The sequence below is a fragment of the Rattus rattus genome, chromosome 1 (genome assembly GCF_011064425.1).
Source record: "Rattus rattus isolate New Zealand chromosome 1, Rrattus_CSIRO_v1, whole genome shotgun sequence".
Classification (NCBI taxonomy): domain Eukaryota; kingdom Metazoa; phylum Chordata; class Mammalia; order Rodentia; family Muridae; genus Rattus; species Rattus rattus.
The window spans coordinates 250,225,803-250,244,608 of NC_046154.1; the positions used below are offsets into that span (position 1 = coordinate 250,225,803).

An 18,806-nucleotide genomic window follows, 5' to 3' on the forward strand; every position below is an offset into this window, starting at 1 on the left:
GCACCCAGGCTGCAGTTCCTAGAGAACAGAGCTCTGTGAAGCAGAGGGCATGGGTGTTTGCTGCTGCAGGACCACTGTTTCCTCAGCTTCGCCTGCCAGGAGGCACTCATTGCTCTAACTGTTCCAAACCCTTCCTAGGCTCGGCAGGAGTCTTCGGTTACGTTATTGGTGCTGTCACCACACTGTAGACCTAGTCAGGAATCAGAACGTGTCGGATGCTGGTGTTCTGCTCCCTTTCAGTCCAGGATCCAACCCAGGAAGCACTGCTGCCCACAGTAGGGTAGGTCTTTCCACTTCAACTAACCCGATCTCTAAAGTCCCTCAGAGCCCAGAGGTCTGTCTCCTGGGTGATTCTAGATCCTGTCAAGTTGCCAGTCAAAGTTGCCACTACAGGTCCCCTCCCTCCACCCCATCCCAGCGAGAAGGAACTGAGGCTGGGACTTAGGCAGCTGGCCACACATAGGCTCACAGCCTCAAAATAGCAAGCAGTCCAGGGGGAAACAGCCTCTTGCCTGCACAAAGGCACTTCCCTTTCCTTCAGGTCCAACTTCCCAGGATCATGCCTCTGGCTACCTCCTGCACCTCCTCCTCTGCGTCTCTAGTCACCCCGAACTGGAATCACTGTGAACTCTAGTCTGAACTAGGATTACTCAGTAGTTAGGAGTGGGTGCTAGGAACCAAGCGTAGGTCTTCTGTGACAGCAGTACAGGCTCATAACTGCTGAGTCATCTCTCAAGTCCTCAAGTTCAATCTGCTTGACCTACCCCTCAGGCTCCGGTCCCTCTGGCTTAATGCACCAGCATCCCCTTCTGTATTTCTCGTGAGCCTGCACCATTTCTGCCATTTCTAAGCTGGTTCTAGTTCACTTAGGAAACACTAACACCTACTGCATACAGGGTACTGGGCCTGGTGATGGTGGATGACCATAAACTGGGCAGGCGGGGCTCCTTCTTGCATTCTAGCTGGGGAGGGACGCACCCAATGAGTCTGTATGTAGCTAGTGTTTAGTAAGAGCAACAGAAGGTGTCATGGAAGACAGGAGGGAGATCATGCGCTGGAGCATCTACATCCCAAGGACACATGTTTGGGATGCTCTTGGAAGGATAGACGGGGTGAATGGGGCAGGGGTGGGTGGCTGAATGCCAGCAAGAGGGAACTGCACCAGAGGATGAAGCAGACATATCTGACCAGAGAACACGGGCTGCGGAGAGGCAGAAGCCCCGCTGCTCAGGGCTTGGAGGGCTATTTGTTCTGTCTGTGAAAGAATTGGCAATCAACCCACAGCCGAATGGCTGCTTCGTGGGGAACGATCGGGAGCTTTCCAGAACCTCTGTGTTCAGTTACATCTCTGTACAATTCCACAGTGGGAACGCCTTCTTCTGGGAGCACGGTGTTGTGAGGGCTAGCTTTATGTCAACTTGACACAAACTAGAGCTATCTGAAAGCAGGGAACCTCTATTGAGGAAACACCTCCATAGGTTCTGGCTGTAAGGCATTTTCTCAATTAGTGACCCCTAAGGGAAGGTCCAGCCCATTGAGGGTGGGGCCGTCGCTGGGCTGGTGGTCCTGGGTTCTATAAGAAAGCAGGCTGAGCGAGCCATGATGAGCAAAGTCAGTAATAAACGCTCCTTTATGGTTTCTGCATCAGCTCCTGCTTCCAGGTTCCTGCCCTGACTTCCCACAGTGATGGACGGTGACCTGGAAGTGTACGCTGAAATAAAACCCTTTCATCTCCAAGTTGCTTTTGGTCATGGTGTTCCATTACAGCGACAGAAACCCCAGCTATGACAGGTGTGTACTGGTGAGAAGGTATGAGAAGGATGACAACAGACAGATCCTGGGGTGAGGAGCGGCCCAAGGCGTGCATCTGAGTAACAGCAGCAGCGACTGCGTGTGCTGAGTAGCACGTCCCCCACAGAGGGCTTTGCTTCTGTGAACTCCATGTAGCAAAGCCGTCATTATCTGTCCCACAGACAAGGCACTAACATACAGAAGGGCCAGGTGCCTCACCCAGTTACTACACTGTGAGCTGCAGCAGAACTGGGGTCATAAACCCAGACGTTCTGGCTCTAGAACTCACGCTGTCACAGGACCTGCTGTTCTGCCTATCGGGAGCCCTCCTTAGGTTTCCTGGTGAGGTGTAAGGTGTTTGGTTTGGTCCCCAGTCTCTCCAGCACTGAGAACTCTGCTGTCTTTATCAGATTCAGTGTCTCTTCTACCAGGGCTCTCTGGGCTGTTGAGACGGCTCAGTGGGTAAGGCACCTACTGCCAAGCTGGATGAGCTGAGTCCTATCCCTGGGACCCACACAGTACAAAAAGAGAAACGACTTCTACAGTTTGTCCTCTGACCTCCATAATTGAGCTGTGGCACATTCACACATGCACACATGCACATGTACACATTCACACACGCATGCACACACACATATACACATGCACACATTCATACATTCACACATGCATACATGCACACGCACACGCACACATGCACATATGAACACATGCACACACATACACACATGCGCACATGCACACATTCACACATTCACACATGCATACATGCACACACACATGCACACACGCACACATGCACATATGAACACATGCACACACATACACACATGCGCACATGCACACATTCACACATTCACACATGCATACATGCACACACACACGCACACATGCATACATGCACATATGAACACATGCACACACACATACACAACACATGCACACACACATACACACATGTACACATGCACACACACATACACATCCATGATAGGTAGATAGACAGACAGATGCATTAACTTAAAGTAAAAACCAACACAAACATAATTTAGTGCTAACTTAGTAGCAGAGATGTTTTAACAATTTGCAGTAAGTGTAAAATTTATCAATGTCATATAAATATATTATCTACCTCTCCATCTATCACCTACCTATCCATCTCTCTCTTCTATTAACAAAATTGGAAAGAGAAATTAAGGTCCGAATGAATTTTTAAAGAAATCAAATATAGATTATAAGTAAGAGTCAGGGAAGAAACGGAGCAGGCAGATTAAGTACCACTGCGGCACCGGCGGACAGATTAACTCTGTCGCTAGTCAGCCAGTCACCCTGACTGACGGCCAGGGCCTCCACCCAGGGCCTGCAGTCCAACAGCTGTGGAAGTCTCACACTCTGAGGCCCACGCTCCTGTTCCCTCAAGTCATGCACTCTGTGTCCTGCTTCCGAGTATTTACAGTGCAAGATTTTTTAAAGTGCTGATGGAAATATACGGCTCCTTTGCTTTTGGTTATTTTTAAAAAGTGTGTGTGTGTGTGTGTGTGTGTGTGTGTGTGTGTGTGTGTGAGATATGTGGTGGCTGGGGCGCATATATGCACACGTGGGGGTCAGAGGTGAGCAGGCACCTGAGGAGGCGAGAAGATGGCACTGGGTCCCCTGGGGCTAGTGTCACAGGCAGTTGGAAGCTACCCAACATGGGTTCTGGAAAGGGACCTTTGGCCCTCTGCAAGGGCAGGGCAGGGTTTTAAGTGTTAAGCCATCTTTCCGGTCTCTTTAGTTTTAACTGTCCAGGGTTGGTGGACAGTAGCACGATTCTTTTTTTTTTTTAAAGATTTATTCATTTATTATATATAAGTACACTGTAGCTGTCTTCAGACACACCAGAAGAGGGCATCAGATCCCATTACAGATGGTTGTGAGCCACCATGTGGTTGCTGGAATTGAACTCAGGACCTCTGGAAGAGCAGTCAGTGCTCTTAACCCCGCTGAGCCATCTCTCCAGCCCCCAGTAGCACAATTTCTATTTTGCCTGGAGACAGACCTCCGTTCTGTTGCCCAGGCAGCCCCTGAGCAGCACCTGGTTGTCATTCATTTTGTATGGTGACCTTATGTCCTTTTGGGTGTGTGGGTGAATTTTCTTCACAAGGAATCATATTATCGTTGGACAAAGGCAATGCTCTCTTTTCCTTCCCAGTATTCCCGCCCTCTCTCTCTTCTTACGGCCTACTTCCGCACCAGGCCCTCTAACACGCTGCTTAAGAAAAGTGGTGCAGGAAGCGCGCGTCCCTCCTTCTGAAGCAGTCAGAACAGCACTGGCTTTCATCATTAATTATGTCTGCAGCCGAATTTTAAAATACGCTCGTTATCAGCTTTGAGGGAAGTTCCTTTTTATTCCTAATTTGCTTACATTTTTTATAATCATAATTGAATGTAGAATTGTATCAATTTTCTACACGAATCAAGATAATTATATCATCTTAAATCTTATTCTATTAATGCAGCGGATGGCACAGACTCATTTTCAAACGTCAGGCCGACGCCGCAGCTCTGAGAAGAGTCGCACTGGGGGACACACTTTTCCGTCTTGGGCTCAATTTGCTAGCATCTTAAGAATTTCTGCGTCTGAGGTTAATCTACGATGTTCTCTAATCTACTTTTCTTGCATTGTTTGTCAGACCTGGGCAACAGATCGGCTCATGAAACGGTGGGGTGATGGTCTGTCAGTGTTCAGGAAGGACAGGAGGAAGGCTGGTGTCTCTCCCTCACAGTGTACCAGGAAAGCTACACAGGACTGAGGCACTGCTTCTAAGACGTTTCTGGTAACATACTCGGGTATGTATGTCTGTGTATATATGCATTTCCCTAATATGTATTGTGTATATATAATATATGCCTTTAACATAGGCATGTATATGCATATATTATAACATGCACCTTTCGCATGGAAACACACACACACATGTCCCCGAATCTATCTTTGACAAACACAAAGGTCATCTCGGGTCATTTTCAGTCACTTACCACCTTAGCCATTTCAACTAAGGAGTATGATATAATACTCTATTACAGTCCTTTGAAGCTGGGATTTACAGGACCGGTAGCTATTCCCTCTCTCCTCTCTCCACACCCTACTCCCCACGGCTGGGGATTGAACCTGGGACTCAAACAGGGTAAGCAAGTGCATTCCCACTGAGCTACACCCCCACTCCCTGTTACTGTCCTTTTGTTATCAGGTACTTGTTGTTGGAAATATTTCCTCACTTAACCTTCAGTTTCCTCTTTGTCCCACAGATAGCATTTAGGGTTCTTCTGAGAATTTTATTACAGTTTTCTAACTTAATCTCATTGTATCTGAAGAACATACACTTCAAATTTTAGGGTTTTGGACGTTATTGTTGGATTTTATATTTGCATGGTGAGGGTGAATGTGAGCGTGGGTGCCCACACACTTGTGCTTGTATTTACGAGAGGCCAGAGGCTGACGGGGCGGGGGGTGTCTTTATTGTTCCTCGCTTGAGTTTTTGAGCCGGGACATTTTGTTGAACTTAGAGTTTGCCAATCACTAGTCTAACTAGACATTTTGCCCGGGGGAATCCTATCTCACCTCCCTAGCCCGGGACTGTAAGGGCCTAGCACGCCTAGCTTTTTGTGTGGCTGCTGGAGATAAAATTCAGGTCCTCGGGCTCACACAGCAGACATTACCGTTTAGGCTGACATCCCAGATCCACTATTTTGTCCCATTTGTTTGATTTTTGTCTTTCTTTCTTTTTAAAAAAATTTATTATATATACAGCATTCTGCCTTCATGTATGCGTGCAGGCCAGAAGAGGGCGCCAGATCCCATTACAGATGGTTGTGAGCCACCATGTGGTTGCTAGAAACTGAACTCAGGCCCTCTGGAAGAGCAGTCAGTGCTCTTAGCCGCTGAGCCGTCTCTCCAGCCCCCTTCTTTCTTTTGTATTAAATATAGCTTTAGTATTATAAATTAATTGTCCTTTCTTCTTTCCTGTGGTACTGGGATTAGAACCTGGGCTTTCTGCACCCCCAGCAAGTGTCTATCCTGGGCCAGATCTCCATCCCTTAGTTTTATAAGATAAGGTCTTGCTGCATTCCCCAGGCTGACTTTGAACTCTTAATCCTCTGCCTCTGCCTCTAGAGTGCTGGGTTACAGGTTTAGACCACCACACCCAGATCTGCACTTTCCCCTTTCTTTTTTAAAGACTTACCACTTATTCTAAACGACGTGCCTGAGTGTGCCTGGGTGTGGCTGTGTGTACATGGGTGCAGATTCTCATGGAGGCCTAGGGAAGTCAGATCTCCCAGAGACAACCAGCAGCTCTGAGCCGCCTGATGTGGACGATGAAACCAAATTCAGATCCCTGCTGAGGCCCCGCCCCCCTCCGGCCAGCCCGTGCTCTCCTCTTTCAAAGTGTGATTAAATACACGTTTACCCTTCCACGAGTTAGGGTGAATAGTGTAATATTCTGTGCAAAGTGAGGACTTCATTGAATGGTGTTATCCCATGGACTCCACGCTCTTTATACTGTGATGCTAAATTATTTCTATGTGTGTTTTAAACACAAAAAATACAGATTACATTTCTGCATGTATATTTTCTACATATGCTTTTTCAGTGAGAACAGGATTTTATATTTCCTCAGATATTCGTCATTTCCAAGACTCATCATTTTTGTAGATTCAAGTTATAGATTCTATTCGTAAAAAATTTCCTCACCTTTATATATATATATTTTACAGATTTCTTGATCATGAATTAAGTTTCTGTCCTCGAATACTTTTTTAAATTCATTTAAACTGTGTTTCTGTAGATACGAATTTCTGGCTGTCGGGTTTTGCTCTCTGTCCCGTGTGTGAGCTGGCATCTCGTTTTCAGAGTGTCCTCTTCTGAGACTCCTCCTGTGCATTCACTGTGACACTGAAAGTCCTGGACTACGATATTATGTTGTTTGTTGAGATAGCGCCCTGCTGTGCCAGCAAGGCTACCCTCAAAAACCTCACTCTGTAGTCTAGACTAGCCTTGAACTCGCTATCCTCTTGCCTAGTCTCATGAGTGCTACATATTGAAGCGTTCTCCAGCATGTCAGGTTGAGTTCTTCAATACATTTTTAATGGCTGCTTCGTGAACTCGTCTGCTAATCACAATATCTCTGTCATCATGGTCACCTTCTAGTAACTTCTTCTATGTTGTTATTATAGCTCACATTTTCCTACTTCTTCAAGTGTCTGGAAATTTATTTATTTATGTATTTATTATTAATTGTGTGTGTTTATGCATGTGAGTGAGGGTGTCTGTAGAGTCCAAAAGACAGCCCTGGATCCGTTGCAGCTGGAGTTACGGGGTGCTGTGAGGTACCCTGTGTAGCTGCTGGACACTGACCTTGGGTCCTCTGCAAGAGCACCACATTCTCTTAGGCACTGAGCCACGCCTCCAGGTCCATGTCAGACATTTAAAACACTGCAGTGTATGTCTGCAGAGCCTCTTGATCCTATGACGGCCTCTGGACACTGCTCTCATTCCTGTAGACAGACAACTTGCCTGACTCTTTAAACTGTCACCCATAAAGTGGACAGAAGCTAAAGACTTTCCTTTCTTTTGGCTTCCAGCAGGGCTTGGAGGGTACTCTGTACACAGTACCAAGGGCTACACTGTGGTCTCACTATGAGTTTAGTTAGTAATTAACCAAAGATTTGGGCAGAATTTATACACAGTTTATGGGTTCAGCCACCCCAGTCTTCCCTAAGATTTCCTTCACACCCCACTACTGTTCTGTTCACTGAACTCTCCCCTGTTGCTCTACCAGGGACTTCAAACACATGGTCTAAGCTGCATGTGTCTGTGCATAGCTGTGGTCATGCATGAAACCAGCCCTAATAAAGATCATGAACTTACTCGACATATGAAAGTTCTGTGAGCTTTTCCGGTGTGTTGGGGCACATTGTGTGAAGGCGTGTCTCTGTATATTCAGTTGTTAATTCTGCACTGGCCGAGAGCTAAATACTGGCTGGATCTTGGCACTGTTATTTCTATGGCCCATCACTGGTCTCATATTTTGTAAATATTCATTCTTCCTCACATGCCTAAGGCGGCCTAAAGTTCTCCCTGATTGGCTGTAATAAAGAGCTAAGGACCAATAGCTGGGCAGGAAGTAGAGGCTGGCTCTTCTGGGCAGAGAGCAATGCTAGGAGAGGAAAGACAAGAGAGATTCCACAGACAGAGCTGAAAGGAGCTGAGAGGCAGAGCTGTCCACACGGCAGGACACAGTGCCAGGATTAGAGTAGCTGGGAGACTGCCCTAGCTGAAAGGCCTAAGCTTTTAAATATTAAAAAGCCTCTATGTCACTGTATTGCTAGTGGGTCCAAGATAGTCCCGCTTTGCTGGTGGCACCCGCCTTGGTTCTTGAGTGTAAACTTTGCAGGTGACAGTGTTGTTTGACAGTATCAAAGGCTGGCCATGCCTGCTAGACCACACAGAGCAGCAGATCCCCAGAGTCTTAATTTCAGGACTCTATTTTTCAACTTTAAAATTTCCACTGAGCCCTTGTGACACAGATAGAAATGACTTGATGAAAGCTTTTTATCAAAAATTATAGCAGCTTTCACAAAAGGGTCTGTCTTCTGGATGCCAACCGGAAGCTGAGGCAGCCACTGCATTCTAGACTGCGTGGATTTTCTGCATGAAGGGCAGTGCTGTTTCTAGTGTCCTTCCTGGAGTGTGGCTCTGAGTGCACAGTCTGTCAGGTCCCCAGGGCCCAGCTGAATGAGAGAGGAGCATCTGCCTGGAATGCTGTCTGTCTCCTGGCCTCAGACGTCGTCAGAGGCTCTGCTTAGCTTGCTGGTTTCTAAGAAGCTCCCCCGCTTTAGTTTCTCGCTGGGAGCACAGCTTTGCCGCATGCACTTGCAGAGATAAAGAATCCCTTCCCTGTGGCTTCTTGTTCCCTCACTGGCCTGGAGTCTCTTTGGGCTTTGAGATACTTTGGAACCCCAAACTCAAACTGTCGCCAAAGCCCACTGAGGCTGGGGACCCACTTCTTACCCAAGAGGGGGAATGACTGAGGTCAACCAGGACTCATCAAAATGCTCTTCTCCCTGGGGTCCAGACCCACGGCATTTCTCTCTCGGAGGTCTTCTGATAAACAAGCCTTTAGTCATCTTCAGCTTTAATATTATTAGAGGTGTGTTGGGTCATGGAATGACCATGAGAATGGAGGTGTGTGAGGAGAATTCTGAGTGCTTGTGAGAACTCTCCAAGAAAACAGACAGGAGTCTGATGACCTCAATTTCATCAGAACACGGCTTGTTCTTGGACTGCTGTTTGTGCTCCTCCCAGGTGAGGCAGACAGGAGTGAGTTTACTTCAGATTACTTTTTAGTACTCAATGTTGCTATTCAATTAGATGCTTCCATGAAAAACATATTTTTTGCCGTATGCACCTGGTCCTCAGAATACAAACTGTCCCGATGCTCTGAGTAAAGTTGGTTATTGTATGAGACTTTTGTACAATTCATTTATTGGCTCCATTCCCCCAGGTTCCACAGCTTTTAGACCGGCATGAAGAGGTGGGTTAGATGGTCTATTGACTTTCATTATAACCATAGCAGTTTCTCAGAGGACAGTCATGTCAGAGGCCACCAAAGCACGGTGCTAGGTGGCTTCCACTGCAGGCAGTCTCAGAAGGAAAGTGAATTTGACACATCTATCCATCCATCCATCCATCCATCCATCCATCCATCCACCCACCCACCCATCCATCCATCCATCCACCTCCATCCATCCACCCACCCATCCATCCACCCATCCATCCATCCACCCACCCATCCATCCATCCACCCACCCATCCATCCATCCACCCATCCATCCACCCACCCATCCACCCATCCCACCCACCCCACCCACCATCCACCCATCCACCCATCCATCCATCCATCCATCCATCCACCCACCCACCCACCCACCCATCCATCCATCCACCATCCATCCACCCACCATCCATCCATCCATCCATCCATCCATCCATCCATCCATCCCCATCCATCCATCCATCCACCCATCCATCCCATCCATCCATCCACCCATCCATCCATCCATCCACCCATCCATCCATCCATGTGTATGCATGCACACTTGTGCCATGGTGAGCATGAGAGTCAAAAGAGAACATGTGGAGTAGTAGGTGCTCTGCTTCCTGTGTGGGGCCTGGGTATCAAACATACATTGTCACCTGCTGAGCCATCTTGCCAATCCTAAGACTCAGTTTTACCACCTTTAGGTTAGTCAGTACCAAAACGGTTTAAATAGAGTGATCCTTGAAATCTTTTTCTCAAAGAGATTCTTCCGTAATTCACTACCCTTGATACCAAGGTCAATTCATTTAACCCCTGCACATGGCTTCTGCCGTTTTTATTAATATGCAGTTTTACATGCTGGCTGACAATATTTTTGTCTATATGCATCTTTGATTTGTGTTTGAAGCAGTTTAAAAGACTTATATTGAAAACCTTTGAATTTATATGTGTTGGTAAGCATTATCATATAGAATCATCAACAAAACCACCACCGTGTTTTTGAAAAATTCATGCACAAACATTTTGTTTTACCAATTAACTTTGAAAAAGAAAGCATAATTGCATGATGCAAGATTTAATGGCTGCAGTCAACAGCCGAGCTTGACCCTCTATCCCGGGGTCTAAATCAATACTGCGGCCCATTTCATTCCATTTTGTCTTACGCAAGGGTTCATCATGCAGTCCCGCTTACCTTGAACTCAATCCCCTTCCTTGGCTCCAGGGAGCTGGGGTACCAGGTATGTCCTGCTCTGCCCAGCTCCTTGATGTAAAAACAGAGAAAGGACACAGTCCCTTGCCCCACTGGTGCAATGGTATAGAGCCTTAAAGAATGTACACGTAACTGTGCACACATATGCCTGCACACATAAAAAACCCACGTCTTTTGCACACAATCCCTTCATAAGTTACCTACATGTCTAACTGGAAGCCTCAGTTAATGCCAGTAACATCTAATCCGGTTTACACAGAAATTTTTTAGAACTGATGGTAATATACTCGATCAAGCACTTGCTTGAGTGCCTGTGTTCTAATAGGATTGACCAAGAGTGAGAAGAGACAAGGAGAGAAGGCGAGAGGACACAGAATGGCTCTGCAGAGCATTCTCACCTGTTTCATTGGCTTGTTTGGGGGTGCACTCACCCCACATGGCTAAAGGCTTGAGGTTCCCATCTTCCATCTGGCAGATGCTGCGCTGTGCAGGTGTCTGGAGGTCCTTACTGGTCTTGTTCCGTGGGCTAACGGCTTTGAATGCGGGTGAGACGAAGAGTGTTTCCACAGAGGACTGGTTGTGGAACATGGACTCAGACTTGGACATCCTCAAACCCAGGCTGATGAACTCGTCTTTACCTGACGGCCAAAATGCTTGTAAAGGCGCTGGCATGTCAAAGCTTCCTGCAGCCGTCTGCTTTTCCTGAGGAGTTTGTGGGGGACTTTCTGTGATAGTATTTGCAATGGCTTTCTCCAATTTCTTGCCTAAACTCATATTTGTCTGCATCGATGGGCTTTTTTCTGGGGGAGTAGACACAGCTTCTGTAAAATAGCAAGTGGCCCCAAATTAAAACCGAAACATTCCATTTCAAATCCATTTTAATAAATAGGATCTTTCCTATTTAGTCCTCTGCTTTCCTGCTAGGCTGGTATGTTCTATTTCAAGTACCCTCGAGCTATAACTGATGCCTTAGTCATTTGGTGGCTGCCTTCTCTCTCCCTCGCTCAGTGGGACTAAAACACAAGGCACGGAAAATTTCAAATATTTCCCTTTAAGTATTTCTCCCGTCACCCACTGATCTGCCTCTGAGCCACTATATTTTTGGTACTTTCAAACCTTCATCCTTTACAAGATAAACTAGACAAAATATGCATCTTCCTATCCTTATGAAACCTTCATCTCTCCCAGGAGGTACATCTGAAGCACTTCACGGGGCAGCATCCTTCCAATGAATCTTTTGTCTGTGTGAGGACAACAGGCTCTCTTCCAGAGCTGCTCTGACAGTTCCTACAATGCACGCTCTGTCCATTCTGTCAGTAGACACTAACACACAACGGCACCATGGGAGCCCGGGACAGACCTGGCATCATGAACAGAAGCGGCTGAGGCAGAGTAAAGAACCAAAAGTGCAGATGGACCTGGGTCATGACCTCTGCCTGACCCCACATATCTGGGGTCTAGACTGAATTTCTAGATGGGACTGGATCCCAGCCCACGACGTGAGGGACTGTTCTCAGAGCCTCATCCTAACTTGGCTATGGAAAGGAATAAAATTGTTTCTTAAGAGATCGATGAAATTAGAACCATAACATAGTGGGAGGGCACGTGTGTATTCTCTGGCACTTCTACCAGGGAGAAAGAGGCTCAGAGTTCACCATTAGGTGATTCTATACATCACGAAGTACAGTATGTCGTCAGAATGAACACACGGTCCCTCAGAACCTTCAGAGACTGGAGAAGAACTTCTGGCATTTACCTAGAATTAGAAAATACCAGAACCTTCTATTAGTTGCTTCACTGCCATTGTGCAGCAGGTCATGGCTCCTGTGTGGTCACTCAGGAAAGACCCCCTAGAACCCTGGGAGACCACACAGAACCAGAGCTAAATGCTACAGGCTCCTGTTTATGCTCCCCACCCCCAAACAAGTGTGCTGACCCATCAGCACAGGATGTGCTTGATCACATGTGGGAGGGAGGTGCATGGGCAGGAAATATGTCAGGGTGTACACTTGCCCTTGGTAGGATGTAGGTGGGAGGGACACAGGCAGGAAGTGTCTCAGGATATATGCTTGCCCCTGATTGGACCTGATGGGAAATACGGTGGCCCTGTGGTGGTTTTGCCTTTTTAAGGCCCTGCAAAACATGACCCGTGGCCATTTCTGTGGAACCCAAGTTTGAACCTGGCCAGATTCCATCCTCCTGGCTAGTGTTTAATTGAAGCTTGCATCAAATTTAGCTTTAATTGTGGTAGTGGCCTTACTCTCAACCAGAGGGATTAATAAACCCAGACCCAAGACTAACCAATGGAGGAGGAAAAGGTTAAGACTTTTCCCTTTAAGGCAAAATTTTTCCAGTTAGTGTCCTTGATTATCAATGCTTTCTATTTGAACAAAGATTTTTCTGAGGGAGCTCATTTCAAATTCATCAGATGCTCTGGCTAAGATTAGTGATGAAAGTTTGACAGATCCTGGTTATCATTCTGGGAAGGACCTGCATGTTAATCTCATCCCCAGCAAACAAGACCAAACCCTCGCTATTACGGATACTGGAACTGGGATGACCAAGGCAACTTGATCAATAACCTTGGCACTATTGCTAGTCTAGCACCAAAGCCATCATGGAGGCCTTGCAGGCTGGAGCAGATGTCTCGATGCCTGGCCAGTTTGGTGTTGTCTTTTACTCTGCCTGTTTTGTTGCTGAGAAAGTGGCTGTGATCGCCAAGCAGGATGGCGATGGGCAGGATGCCTGGGAAGCCTCAGCGGGGACATCATTCAGAGTGAAGACCGACACAGCGAACCAATGGGCCATGGAACAGAGGTTACCTTACATGTAAAAGAAAACCAAGCCCAAGTATCTGGAGGAAAGGAGAATAGAAGAGATCATGAGGAAACATTCCCAGTTTATTCACTACTCCGTTATTCTCTGTGGAGAAGAAATGAGAGGAGGAAGTCAGTGATGATGAGGCTGAAGAAAAGGAGATGAAGAGGGAGAGAAAGAATAAGAAGATATAGATAATGTATGGTTCTAATGAAAAAGGAGAAAAGGATCGTGATGAGAAGAAGATTAAGGAAAAGTGCATTGATCAGGAGCTAAGTGAAACAAAGCCTGTTTGCACTGACACCCTGAGGAAGAATATGGCGAGTTCTACAAGAGCTCACGCAATGGTTGGGAAGAACATGTGGAACAGCATTGTCTGCTGAAGGGCAGCTGGAATCCCCAGCCCTTCTCTTGTCCCACATTCCTTTTCATCTGTTTGAAAACAGAAAGGAAAAGGCCGCCAAGTTGTACATACACAGTTTTCATCATGGGAAACTGTGAGGAGTTAGTCCCTGAGTATCCAAATTTCATTAGAACAGTGGTGGGTTCCGAGGATCTCCCCCTACATCTTGCCCAGGAAATGTTGCAGCAAAGCAAAAATTTGAAAGTTATCAGGAAGGATTTGATCAAGAATCAGAACTCTTCACTGGACTGGCAGGAGATGAAGAGAAGCACAAAAAGCTTTGCGAGCAGTTCTCAAAACTGTAAAGCTCACAATTCATGTAGACTCAAAATCGACGAAGCTATCAGAGCTGTCATGGGGCTGCACATCTGCTTCTGGGGAAGCGGTGCTTTCTCTCAGGACAGCTGCACCAGAACAACGGAGAACCAGAAGTGCATCCATTTTATCACAGCCGAGACCAAGGACCAAGTAGCTAACGTGGCTTTTGTGGACTGTCTCTGACGCCGTGGCATAGAAGCGATCTACGTGACTGAGCCCACCGGTGAGTACTGTAGGCACAGCTGAGGGCAAGGGCAAGACCACAGTCAGTTCCCAAAGGAGGATTGGAACTTGCAGAAGATTAAGAAGAAAAAAAGAAAAGAGGAAGAGAAAAGAAAGCCCAAGCCCTCAGAGAACTCCACGCTGGGCGACAGGGCAGCATGGAAACACCTGGAGATGAACCCTGACAGGGCAGCTCCATCATTGAAACCTTAAGGCGCAGGCTGACAAAATGGCAGGTTTGTGAAGGATCTCAGGTCGTCTTTCTGTACGAGCTGCGCTCCTGACTTCTGGCTTCACTCTGGAAGATCCCTAGACACAAGTGAACAGGATCTCCAGGGTGATCAAGCGTGGTCTGGGGACTGATGAAGATGGCCTCACTTTGGATGAGGCCAGTGCTGCTGGAGCTGAAGGAATGCCCGCCCTCGGAAGAGACAAGGACACATGGGACATAGGAGAAGCAGACTGAGTCAGCAGAGAGCCATGCTCAATGCACTCCATTCCTCCTGGTGATACATTTTCAAGGATTTTTGCAACATTTTCAACTATCTGTGTGGCATGAAAACTAAGGGAAGATAAACTTCCCTTCTGCCTTTTATACCCGGAAAGTGTAAGCTCTGCCTTCAACAGGCTGGTAGAAAGTTTGTTTTAAGGTTAATGTAACCCATTGTTAACTTTGTGATCTGAACTAAGCTGTCCAGCTAGATTCGTTAGGAGACCAAATCACCTGTCTCTTAAGTGTTTGGAGACATTGTTAAGATGGCTTAAGCGTCAACTTCGAGAATCCATTTTTAAAAAGTTTTTCATACTCTGTAATTAATTCTGTGTATTCTAGTCTTAGGAGTAAGAATACAAGCTAAAACAACTTGACAGGAATTTCCCACAAGGCTTGTTTTCCAAAGCAAAGTGCCAGAAACAAAATCCTAAGCTTTCCTAGGTCTCATAATTCAACAAGGCTCATGAGTGGAAATATAGTATCCAGTCACATTCTGCTTTAAAAGGTAAATATATGCTATATATTAATATATAATATTATATAGTATTGTTATAGTATATAATCTGTATTATATATCATCTGTATTGATATGTATATATGGATATGGATATATGTGTGCATACACACACACACATATTTAGAGAGAGAGAGAGATTGAGAGGGAAATTTATTTATGTTGCTTTACTTTTGGGGGGTTTGAGACAAAGTCTGACTCTAGTTGAGGATGACCTAGAATTCAAGGTCCTCCTGCCCCTGTCTCTTGAGTGCTGCGATTCCAGCCTTCTACTGCAATGTCTGGCTTCTTCTATCTTTGAAAATTCAACTCAAGCACCACTGTCTCTTCAATGCCTGCCCTGGCCTTTCTGTCTTGGCCTTGTCTTACTTTGCCCTCCACTACCAAAGACTGATGGCGCCTGGTGAGCAACTGAAGCAGTGCACTCCTTCATTCAAGCCCCGGCCCAGCTGGACTCCAGCACCCTGAGTTGTCTCTGTGTCCCAGCATCCAGCAGTGCCAGTCCTGCAGGATGTACTCAATCAATGTCTTTGCAATGGAAGGAAAAACCCAGACCCAAGAACCAATAAGAAGGTAATGCTTCTGTTTTCTAAATTTAACACAGTTTAACAACTTCATAATAACGAAAGGAAACAGAAAATTGGTGGATGAAAATAACCTCTTTTGAAATATTACTAATTAGCATATGACCCAGTTATATTTAGTTGGTAAAAGGTTTTGTTAGAAGTACTAATATATCCTAGCAGGAAACCAGAGTCATGGTATTTCAGAAAGTATGTATATGTTACTATATTTGCTTTAAAGTACTCCTTAAAGGGGATTTTATTTAAATATTTCCCTTGACACTCCATTGTATTTGGGAAAATATTTTGCTCTTTATGTAATGAAATTATTTTCAAATGCAGTGGTATGTAAACCAGCCCAGAATGGCAATGCTTTGAAGATATCTTAAGAACATTCAACCCAAACACCAGCATTGGCATGGGTAGAGACTCTAGATGCCATGTTAATACTTAGTACGAAAGCTAAAAATTAAACACATGCTTAAGAATTCAATGAAATGGCAGGGTGTAGAGGCTCATGATGCAAGCCCTGTCAGGCATCTAGGATTTGGAGGCAGGAAAATCAAGAGTTCAAGGCCAACCTTGAGCTGGGCTACATGACACCCTACCTCAAAGAACCAAAGTAAATAAATAAATATTTTAAAATTTGACAAAACAACTAAATAGAGCAAAGTCCTTCTATTTTTATCCACCCCTTTCCTGGTAATCTAGAAAGAAAACTGCAAACTGGCTGCTTGGACTTTTATTAAACTAGTAGCTTGTTTGTTTTTAACTATGTTGGGAATTGAACTTAGGGTCTCATCTATGTTAGGCAAGCACTCTTCTACTGAGCCCTAGCCTCAGCCCCCAACCTGGTAATGTAGTCAGTGGACTGAACAATTCGATATACAAGAGTCCAGTTGATGTCTGGGGAAACAGCTCAGTCAGTAGGATGCTTGAAAAAAAAGATTTCAAATGTACAGCACACTATCTTAAAAAGAAGAACATTTGCTTGAACAGAAGGTGGAAGTGTTCTGAAGATGCTACAGTAGATCAGCCCAATTCTACATTCCCTCCCCTTCTATGCTAACTTAATTCTCTATAACCACTCTTTAGTTATTTATAGTTTGTATCTGGAAGTCCCCTCCTATGCCAGTGACCAACTCCGCATCCCATGAGTTTGGCTCTCCATGGCTTGCCTGCCGCATACCCAGAAACAACCTGTAGCCAGGCCCTGTGCTGCGTTCTCAGGCTGACTCGACTCCTGCTCCCAGTGTCTCTTTCACTCACCAGCTAACCCTCCTGCTTTACTGATTCAAACCCTACCAACACCACAAGACCCACCCCAAACAATTACTGCTTCTACAAGCTATTTCCACAGGCAACCCTTCACCCTAATCCTTGCCTTTTCTGAAATGACAGTGTGCCTCTGTGAACTCATTGTTTTATTTAATTACATACAGTATAGTGCTGATCATATATGAAGTTCCTGTGTTCTGACCTCACAGCCTACAGGATGCTTTTGCATAGAGAAGAAACCCAAAGGTCTGTTAAATTTAACTAGTCCCTAGTGTGCCTCTCCCTGACGTCAGCTTCATGGGCCATCAAAACATGCTGTATGTGAAACTGAAAATCAGGAATGCTCACACGAGCAACACTTTGGGGGCTGGGATTCAGCTCAGGGGCCGAGTGTTGGTCTAGTGTAAGGAGAGCTCTGTATCTGATAGCACGTACCATGAAAAATAACGAGGCAGGAACGGGGAAAGGCAGGAGTGAGCAATGGAGGGAGAGAGGGCCAGCTAATTGATACCTGCTATTTACCGTGGGCTGGAGTAGGACTCTGGAGGGACACTAAGTAGGCCAAGCATCCAGCAATACAAACACAGTAGAAGTCAGAGCCGAGCGGAAGATGGGAGAGTGCCCGAGTAAATGGAACTTCAGCAAAGAAAGAAAGCTGTTAATGGCATCCATGTCCCATCAGCAGGGCAGCCACAAGCTATTCGGTGTTATCAGTTATTAGTGTGAGGCGGAGAGGGGAGGGGCTACCTCCAGAAAGGCAGGAGAAGGCCAGGCCTGTGGACCTCTTGCCTGATATGCAGGAGTTGGGAGGAAGGAAACAGACATCGGGGCACTTTCAGAAGCTTGTTCCTTAGTCACCTGCAGGGACTTTGCTCTCCTCCTATCCTCCAGGCAGCCTTCCGGTCGTCTTCCCCAGCCTGCTTTCCCTCTGAAATGTTGCCAGTGTATTTTGACACTTTGCTTTTTCTGACCACAGTAAGGCATCACTGCTGCTGGCCTTGCTAGAACTAGGGTGGTCTGTCCGCAGTCCGTTCACGTTTTAACCATGGTCTCTGCTGAGCTCTGCTGCTTCCCACCCCGACTTCCTGTCCTTGATCGCTACCTCTGCCGACATAGCCCTCGATATCCCTCAGACCAGTCTCTGGCTCTTCCCATCTGCCTGCTTGTCCACGCCACACAGCGCACCAGCGTGACTGGTCCTCCGGCTCTGCATGTGCATCCCTACCCTTGTAAAACGGTGGCTCAGTGGTGGCAAACAGTGGTGCTCTCCTGCCCTTGCATTCCACGACCTCCCAGTGCGAAGCCTCCACTCTGGCTAAGGATCACCACTTTCCAGGTTGGCGTCCCTTAGATGGGCCCAGGCCTTTGCGCGTGAGCGTGCCTCAGCCTGCAGGATTCTTTCCCACTCTAACAAAGATGATTTAATTTTTCAAGGCCCAATCCAATTTCTTACTTGTTAAATTTTTTTAACTTTCCAAGTTAAAATGAATCTGTTTGCCTTACTCATTATTGCATAATGAGCGCTGTATGAATACTGACTTTTCTTTAGCCAATCTCATTATTTCAAATGTATCCATTTGTTTGACAAACACGTATTAAGTATGAGGATGTGTCAGG

The 18,806-nt window shown here is 46.2% G+C and overlaps 1 protein-coding gene across 1 annotated transcript in view; it reads right to left on the reverse strand.

Moving 5' to 3' along the window:
- The window catches only part of Enthd1 (ENTH domain containing 1), a 115,849-nt gene that overhangs the window by 12,108 nt on the left and 84,935 nt on the right, over positions 1-18,806 (reverse strand). Inside the window, exon 6 of the mRNA XM_032890885.1 lies at positions 10,980-11,402. Coding sequence (XP_032746776.1) covers positions 10,980-11,402 — 423 coding nt within the window. The remainder of the gene's footprint in view (positions 1-10,979; positions 11,403-18,806) is intronic.